Source organism: Apis dorsata, unplaced genomic scaffold (assembly GCF_000469605.1).
Source record: "Apis dorsata unplaced genomic scaffold, Apis dorsata 1.3 scaffold_1096, whole genome shotgun sequence".
NCBI classification, from domain to species: Eukaryota; Metazoa; Arthropoda; class Insecta; order Hymenoptera; family Apidae; genus Apis; species Apis dorsata.
In genome coordinates this window covers 146,801-156,414 of record NW_006264194.1, presented here as the reverse complement: position 1 = coordinate 156,414, position 9,614 = coordinate 146,801, and the positions used below count along the sequence as shown (strand labels likewise).

The window sequence follows — 9,614 nt, the reverse complement described above, 5'->3', positions numbered from 1 at the left end:
TTTTCCTTTTTTTTTTTTTTTTTTTTTTTATATTTTTCTGCTCGTTTTATTATCGGATTTTTTATCTTTTTCTAAAAGTGTTTGCCGCGGTACTTGTTCATAGTATTTGGACGTGTTTCGATGTTTCGTCGCCATGATGTTTAAACCTTAAACATCCCTGTATAAAACGCGAGATTTTTTTCACTCATTGAAACGTAAGTTATAAATCGGAGAAAAATCGATCATCAAAGAATTTTTACACATTTTTGTAAAACAATTTTCTTTAACATTGAAAAACACAATGGGCACGTAAATTTTTTACTTTTCGAGATTGAACAATTGATTAAAGATTTAAAAACAAATAAAGTTTTTCTATTTTATTCTTAATGTTATATATCATATAACGAATTATTAATTGGAAAAATCGAAAAATATTAAAAAATAGTAATATTTGATTTGGATTTTATTGCATAGTGCTATATGATGCCACGTGTAAATACATAATTTCGTTTATAACATCTGAATTTAGCGTTTCCATATCAAAATCATAAAATTTCAATCAAACATATTTCGCTCATAAACATTAAATTGATCGCTAATTGCTATATGATATTCAACATAATAATTTCTGATTATTGATTTAGTTATTTATTTTTTGCTTGCTAATTATTAATTAGAAAATAAAAATATATTTTATGTTATTCATGATTTAATCATATCGTTGTTAATCATACTCGCGTTTTAACGTTCCTTATATTTTTCTTTTTCTTCATATTTTCTTAATGTGGTTTTGGTTAATGAAAAAGGAAAATGATAGCTTATATAAGAATAAGAAGTCAAAAATTTTGCCAATCGATGGAACTTCAAATTTTAACGAATAATCGTCGATTCCATTGATCGGTAAAATTGAAAAATTCCCTGATTTTCTGACTTAACTGACTTAACAACGATCTTTGCATTCACTCGAGTTTTACGAGTTAAACGATGTATCTATAATTCTATAAGTTTTTTATTTAGAAAAATAAATAGCACGCGAACTCCAATTTATTTACCATCTAAATCTATCTATTATCCAAAAAAAAAAAAAAAAAAGAAAAAAAAATTCTTATATTAACGACAAATGACTAATTTACGTTATACTTATATCGATATTAAAACTTATAAGTTCTTATTCTACTTCTAATCTTTAAGTTTAAAAAGCAAATAGTATATCTACGAGAAACGTGAATAAGATAATAAGCTAAATGTTAAATCAGTTCTTATCCGGTAAAAAAGACATTTTTATTATTTCTGTTTATTATATACGCTTATGACATTCTTCAAATACAAAATAGAACGCAGCAAACTTTACGAGTTTCGCAAAAATATCTTTACACACAGGTTCATCATTCTGACTACGATTCCTTCAACGACTACATCCATCGAGCGCTGCTCGTGTGAAATACACGCACGTAACACACATAAAAAGTCAGTTTTGTTCTATTTTGTTGGATGGTCTCGATGGAGAGGAATCGATCGGGCAATAGCTAGCTGACTCGATAAGGTAGTAGTAGATCGATGTTGTATCCAATCGATGATCTTGGAAGATTCGTGTTTCGTCAATCTCGTAGTTGGATGGATCGATCATTGCACCTCGCAAACGAAAAAGGTTTCGAAACTGCACGGACTGTCGTTCCACTTCAATCCCTTTCCATCCCTATTCCACAGCTCGAGGCAGTGTTCTTCCTCGCCGTTCTCGTATCTGTAACCAAATGCATTCATGGTGTTTTCTTTCTCGAGAGTCTATCTTATCCTCGATCAACTTAATTTTTCCAACGGTATTTTTTATTATACTCGCTCGCGAAAAATTGTAAGTTTTAAAGGGAGGGTGGGAAAAATGGCAATTTTTTTAATAGCTTAAATTATCAGGAAATACGTACCTGAAATTATTCGGCTCGCCTACGTTCCAATTTTCAAAAGTGATGGGTCTGCCATTGGCCATCCAGAAGAAAGTACCTTCTTCGGCCTGGTCCGTACCAGAGGTCCAAAAGTGCTCGTGTCCAAGACCGAAATCTTTAATATGTTTCTCCAGTCTGTCGTTTTCCTCCTGCGACGCTATGCTCGCCAGATGCATCCCGTGGTATCGGCAATATTGAGACGCTCTGTACCAATTGGCCTGGAAGATTGCAAAACGAATAAAATAATTCGCACAAGAGGCATTAAAAAGAGGCGAATTTCATCTTTTTATACGAAACGAAAAGAAAAATCAATGGCACTTTTATCTTATCGTTTATTAAGTACAAAGATGGTAAAGATTTTCTCGTCTATATTAATTTTTCTAAAATTAATTAAAAGTTAGTTTAGACGTGGGTATATGCTTCACGTTAAATAAAAAATGAATAGATCGTACAAAGTTATGTGAACGGTAAATGTTATCTTTGAAGCGAATAATGCATGCATTGATTTGAATGGTAATTTGTTATCGTAAAGTGAGATTCGATGTAATTAAAAGGGACACTGGTTTGGACATTAACAATAATTATTCGTTAAATTATGGACTTTGATATAACGCTAGTCTTTGTACGTTTAAACCGTAGATACAATTTGCAGTATTATATCGTGATACGCTTAATGCATCGGGTTTATGTAATTAAATTAATTGATATTTTCTTTCGAAAATTCGAAATATTCGCATAACGTTGTCAAAACATAATGCTCCTACGTGGTCACGAATCAAAGAATTTTGAAATCGAATTGACAAATTTTACGAATATTTTGTATTATAATTGCTGAAATTAACGCATCACTTTTTATTGCAACTTAGTTCCATTAATATAATACATTTTCAGAGAAGTAACGCGTTTTCCTCGAATTTTCTAAGCACTTTATAAGCATATCTCGTTTCGCACGCAATATCATTTTTTTCATACGTCGTTCATATTTCTGACGTCACGTCGTCAAGATTTGGTCGAGTTTTCGACGCGGAGGAACTTTTTCCCGTGGTTAAAGTACTCGAGACACGTGTCACACGAGAGTGGAAACGAGAAAAGAAGGAGAACGGAGGAGGAGGCGAAAAATCACGCGCGAAAAACTCGGCCAGAATGCAAATAAATCGCGATAAGTAGAAAATGGTTGCGATTGCATAGTACGATACCGGTTTCGCGTATACCATCGTAGGATAAACTACCTTCTCCGTGTCGTTTACGATATCCCGCTTGTTATTCTTTTTCTTTTCGGATCAAGGTGTCTTCTCTCTGGACCAATGATCGATGCGACTTTTTCATTTCCTCCGCTAAATCGTTTTGTTGCGTGAAAAATCGAGAAACATTTCGAATAATCGCGTCCCCCTAATTTATTCCTTTAATCGAATTTACTTGAAAATTACTCGATTCCGATGAAAATACCGGTTCTTTATGGGCAGAAAGGGCAGCGCAGACGCTCGTTCCGTCTAGCAAATTACCCATGGCAATCGATGAACGTGAAAAGAATTATTCGCGATCGCGTATACCGAGCCACCCTGTTTTCTCCCGTAATTACCCTTTTACTTTGTCCGCGGTGAAAAAAAGGAAAAAAAATCGAACATTCACGAACGTCTATTCGAACGTTCGATCGTGCCTCCTTTCTGTCCTCGAACAATCCAGCTTGTTCTTTACATTTTTTCGAAATTGAAAGAGATCTCGTCGCAATTGCGATGAGATAAAACGATCGGATAAATTTGCTTTCCACGTGGAAATTATTTTATGTAGACGTTGCAAAGAAAAGTTTTCGTTTCGAGGAAATGATATTTCGAGCTTATCGATCCGATGCATCGATTCAAACTCTCTCTCCTCTCCTCTCCTCTCGTGTCGCTTCGATACGCTGGAAATGTGTGTTTTTTCGTAAAGTGTAGCGGAAAAAAGAAAAATGGAGAGAAAAAACAGAGTGAAAAATTATACGTATGCAAATACAGGGGAAAGCATTTTAATACAGTTATTTGGACGATCTAATTAAAGCGGGGACGAGATGCTGCGACCGTGGATAAAAATATAAAATATTTTTCCGTTGAAATATTTGCGTTATAATTATTCGTGTTTCAAGTGAAATTCTCCGCCCACTTTACATTACGTTCAATTTTATTCATAAATCGTATTTCCCTCCTTTTCGTTGTCACCGGATACACCTTCCTCCATGAATTTCGCGTATCCGCGGAGGGAAGGGGAGCCTCGTCCGAGCGGCACGATTCACCGCGAAAGTACGAGCTCAAAAACGCGAGCGTAAATCCGCATAAATTTTGCCAGCCGGCTCCATTACGGCTGGCAAATGACCACGCAACAAGCATTCTCGTATTTTACAAGCGATAGGGGAAGCGCAAAAGAAACATGGGTCCGCGACATTTGCATATTTCGTTCCCATTCAAATATTTCTAATATTAAACAACGTGGCCGTTTACGCTTCCAAAGAATTTCCGAAATTCCTGCGTTTATCAAATTTAAATAAAAATCCCCCAGTTACAGAATTTTCCCTTTTCCCAACGTTTCGTGAAACGTTTTATACGAAATACGATATAATCTTGGAATAACGGAGTAAGATTTATCGGAGGAACAGCATGCGAAACGAAAGGTAAGACGAATATCTGGAAGGACGTCCGTTAATCCGGATTACAGGATGGATCGGGCCGCCGCTCCTTGACGCTGTTGCGAAACACCCTCGTTTATCGCTTTACGTCACGTTTCGGAAAGATGGTTGCAAGGCCGGACGCGCCATTGCAAAATCTTAATAACACGGTTCCGTTTGCGTGCGATCGAAGCGATTCGACCCGTGGGGCAATCGTAGAGAGAGAGAGGGAGAGGGAGTCGTTCGATCCGTTTTTGGACGGGCGAACGAAGAGGAATTCGTGGTCACGAACTGGGAACTCGAAGGGGCGGAGGGTCTAGGTTAGAGGTGTGTCAAAGTGGGTTTAAACTAGACACGAATACGCGATAAATGGGTTAATGGTACTTGCAGGCATTGATCGTCGCTGAGACGACGCTGTTCCTGTTTTAAAGTGGCGCGGAATGGAGGCGAGGTTGCGCCAGAGAGGAAGGAAGAGTCGTTGAGATTCGGGTGTCTGACGTTGACGCGAAGTAGTCCCGAATACAATTGAACGAAGACAGAGAGGAACGATGGTTCGAAAATAAAATATATAACAACATTTTTCCTTTCTCTCGTTTCTCCTTGGAAGAAACATCGACCGGGTGTTGACGAAATTCCGAATTTGTTTCGAGGAAGGGATCGCGGACGAGAGGATCGAGGTTTTCCGGGTTCTTTGATACAAAAAGCATGGAGAGGGGAGCGGATCGATAACAGGCCGGTCTGGTATTCGATGCACCGTAAAGCGAGCAAAGTTACGGGCTTGGAAATAATTGGATAATGTCCAGCAGGTCGCGTCCGGCGAGCGAGCTAGATAAATCAAAGTGATTGGCAGTCGAAGGATACCTTGAAGAAGATCCCCAGGTAATATCTTTTCTCGCCGAGCTTCAACAGCGGCATGGTCCATCTGGAGGCGGCGAGGTTGCTGCTGTGCTCGTCCACGCAGTTGGGACAGTCGTCTGTGAAAACAGAGGCAACGTTGAGACGAGGGATTAAAGTGGGGGGAGGGGGGAAGTAGAAGAGATTTTTATTCTGCCGAGTATTGTCGGTAATAATTACGTTTTTACCGGTATTTACTTTTCCAGAGTTCCCTCTTGATTCACGTAATAGATTTCTCCGTTGGACGTCGTCGCGAGAAAACGCAATTACCAACGTTCACGGAGGATCGGACTCGATTCGTTACGTAAAGCGGAAAAGTGGATTCTTCGACGGCGCGATTCAAGGAAAAATCGAACATCTACTTTCATCGACTGCTGTGACGCTCTCCAAAGTTCGAATGTTCCCGCCGATAAAACACCCCTATGGAAACGAGCATTATTCGAAACGAGATCGTATTCGGCTCTTTGATCGGGTGTTTGAAAAATTAGATTTAACTGCCGTTGTAAAATTAAATGATTCGAAACTTGTACTCGTTTAGGGATTAAATTTTAAGATTAATATCATCCTTTTCGGAAAATAACGCTTATTTCTTTTCTTTATATTATTTATTAAAGCACAATGGTGGAAAGGTGGAGAAGACGGTTACTTTGTAGAGAAATCAGCCCGAAAGAAAGCCTTTCGTTAACAAAGGAATGAACTTTTTAATTAGCACCAAGTTAATTAGTCCAGACGGTCGAGTTAAGGTAAAAGCACCGAATTTACTTTTTATCAAATATTTTCGTTAAAATTTAAACTGGCGTTGTTATAAATATGGAATAAGAAAAAAATAATTTATTTACGAAGAGAAAGATTCGTTTGTTAAGAGAGAGAGAGAGAGAGAGGTAGAAGAAGAACTTACGTATTTCGTTTTACGTAATCTCGACGACAAATTTTCGGCGCCAGATGTAATCGATCGAGGTAAATTTCTCTTCGATTACCTCCGAGTTTCGTATCACGGAATGTAATGCTACTTTATTAACGTTATGTAAATAACACGATTGTAATTTCACTTTTTCTTCTTCCTTACGCGCATCGAGCAACACCATACGTCAAATTGCGAAAGCGTTTTAAATACAAGTCAGCCTTTTCTTTTTTCATATTAAAAGAGGCGACACAAGTTTGATCGCGATTACAAAAGCGGTGGAAAAAGTATCTCTCACCGCGTATTTGATCGATAATGATAATTACCAAGAATAACAAGAGAATATCGTAGGTGTTGGAATCCGAAGAATAGTAGCGCGGTGTATAAAATCTAATTTCGAAAACACGGTCGTTCCCAAAAAACGGTCTTACGTTTTCCAGCTCCGTGATACGATTTCTCAACGAGAAGGGAGGGCCATGCATTTTAACGAGATACCCGGCGGCTCTCGATTCCAGCATCGATGTACACCGATCGAGCCGCTCATTTTCGATTATCCTCTACCCGGCCAACCGTCGCGATTAATCGACCCGGCAGAGAGTTGGGAATTGTCGCGGGTGAAAGGGCGCGAGTAATCGAGCAGGGGTAACGAAAGAAAGCGGTTGGGACTCGGTGGTTGCTCGGTTGGCGAGAAGAAAAGGGAGGAGGGGGGCAAAAACTCTTCTCGCTTTCGTCGCTGGACTAATTAGGACGGGCGTTCTGCATATTTTAATAATCGCTCGGTTAATGGTCGCGCCACGGCCCACCTCCATTAATATTCAACGGATCGCTTAATAGACACCGGCCATCCCTTATTCCCTTATTCCCGTATTTTTTTATCTTCGCGCGAAAACGCCCCGCCAGGGACGTCGTCCCGTCGTCGTTCCTTCGTAAATATACGAAGGCAACTTCTCGAATTTAAATTTTAATTTTTCCGATAACGAGCGAATGTTGCGAATATTCGGCCGATTTTCACGATACAAATTTAATATTAGAATTTTGATTATCGTAGGAGGAGGTTTGCGAGGAGAAATTCCGAAGCGACGAAACCATCGATCGATCGGTCCAGCGACGTTAAATCGAAACCTACTGTTTGCCCATTGTTTCGCGATGCAATGGTAAACTCGAGTCCTAGATTCGAGATGCAATTTCAGATCGTTTTGGAACGATTCGAATCCTTGCTTGTCCTCGAGAGTTGATTGGATTTAGCGTTACAGGATCGTCTCCGCAAAGAGGTGAGTCCATTTACATTTTGATAGAATTGCAATTTTTCTCCATTAATTATTAGTTTCTTAAATTTCGTTTTTTGCAACGCGAAGTAACGAAATAAAATCTGTTACAGAGAAAAAGTAGCCTGTGTCCTTCCTTCCACACTTTGTGATCGCTTTCTGTGCGAATGCGTAGAAGGAAAAATATCGTCGTGAAAGAGGAAAGGAGGAAAAGCAGCGAGGGAGGAAAGTTCTCGTTCAATTTCTATTACGTAAATATTTTTAACGATAAGAATAAAATTGCGCGATAAAGAGAGAAGGAAATATAATCATTATCGGTTCTTGAAGTCCCCATTGTCGACCGAGCCAGGAACAGAACCGATTATCGATCGAGAATCGTACGATTGCCTCGAGGAGAAGCGAATATAACGAAATTGTCCGATTATTAAAATTCGGATCCCCCTAATTCGATAACGTTCTAACGATTATACGACAATAAAATAATTCGACCCTCGTGTTTCCGTCCTTGAACGAATTAATTATTTACGCAAAATATGTTTAATGGTAAGCGATTTATCGCGGCAATTTATCGAAACGCGAATCACGCCCAAACGATGCTGTATGTTAATTGGAGCGGTTGCTCGATTATCGAGCACCAGTTTGTTGTTAAACGTCGGTATCTTCGCGTGTAACGCGATCATTAACGATCGTTAATAAGCTCGAATCTCGGAATAATTGTCGTAATTAATGAACGCGTTACAAAAGTTGGCGTGAACCTGTCTGCCACCTATTTTGGAACGCGTCCAATCATCCGCCCTATAATTTTATGAGCGATAATAAATCTGATTTACCCTTGATTACAACGAAACGCGATAATTGGTTTAAAGATGGAGCATTATCGACGCCTAATTTCAAGAGATTCGTATTCGATCGATGTAATAATTAATAATAATCGACGACGATATTTTCACTATTCATTAAATCCATTTACAGTTTCAATCGGGATTATTAAAATATGCGTGGATTTCAGAATTTCTAGATAGAATTTAATCGAGAGTTATCTGATAAAAAATATCTTTCGAGATATAGATTGGAAACAGACATTACTCGAGTATATTTATATCGCGCGAGAGAACATGGATAGAAGTTGGGTGTAATGGAAGTTGTAGCTCGTCGTATCGCGTACAATGATCGGAGACAACTCGAGACGAAACAATTCTGCCGAATTGAACCGGCGAAGAGGAGAAAGCCGTAGGATCGCTTCATGGGAATGGAAAAGGCAGGTTTCCATCTGACGTTAAAACAGCTGGAATTGAGTTACGGAATCGGAGAAACGTATGTAAGCCGTTTCCCACTCGTTTCCGTTGTTGCGTCCCGTGGATCGCGAAACCCTCGAAAATCAAAATCTGGTTACACGTTTTCAAGATATTTCTTTCCTCTCGAAAATAAAAATCCGAACGTGGTGTAAGAAAACATATGTAAAGAAGAAAATATTTAACCGAGTTTTTCCCCGAGTTTTCGCAATTTCGAATCGTTTTAAAAATGAAATAAAGATGAAGAAGCGTGGCAAAATTCTTTCCAACGAGATTTCCAAAAGAAACGTTTATCATAGTCATACTCGTTCCCGTCAAAATTAACGATTACATAATAATGGCGCGAATTTCAGGTAAGAATGATAAATAGTCGCGACGAGGAAGATTAGTTGGTCGTAAACTCGTACCAACGTCAAGATTAGAAACTCGTCAACTTAATTGGTAAAAGTCTAGTTGCTCGCTATTTATCTCAATTTTTCGGGGTGTTGGCAAAGATGTGCGTAAACGCGTCCAGTGGAAAATTAAACGCGACGGAGGGAGGATGCTTGAAAGCGGCGCTGGCTTTTTAAGAAAGGTTGGAAAATTCTTTGGACAAGCGGAAGATTATTCGGGTAACCGAGTTATTCGAAAAATCAAGTTGGAAGTTTTGATCTAAGTGGGTCGGGCTTGGACTTTCCAAAAATGTCTCTATTGGAAAACTGTCTTATCCTA

General features: G+C 38.8%; 1 protein-coding gene across 2 annotated transcripts in view; it reads right to left on the bottom strand.

Moving 5' to 3' along the window:
* Positions 1–424: 424 nt before the first annotated feature.
* The window catches only part of LOC102673834, a 75,721-nt gene continuing 66,531 nt past the window's right edge, over positions 425–9,614 (bottom strand). For both annotated transcript variants that reach the window (XM_031514670.1, XM_006624703.2), the window contains exons 5-7: positions 5,413–5,525; positions 1,899–2,134; positions 425–1,720 (exon numbers count right to left, since the gene is read on the bottom strand). In XM_031514670.1, coding sequence (XP_031370530.1) covers positions 1,603–1,720; positions 1,899–2,134; positions 5,413–5,525 — 467 coding nt within the window. In that variant the 3' untranslated portion in view covers positions 425–1,602. The remainder of the gene's footprint in view (positions 1,721–1,898; positions 2,135–5,412; positions 5,526–9,614) is intronic.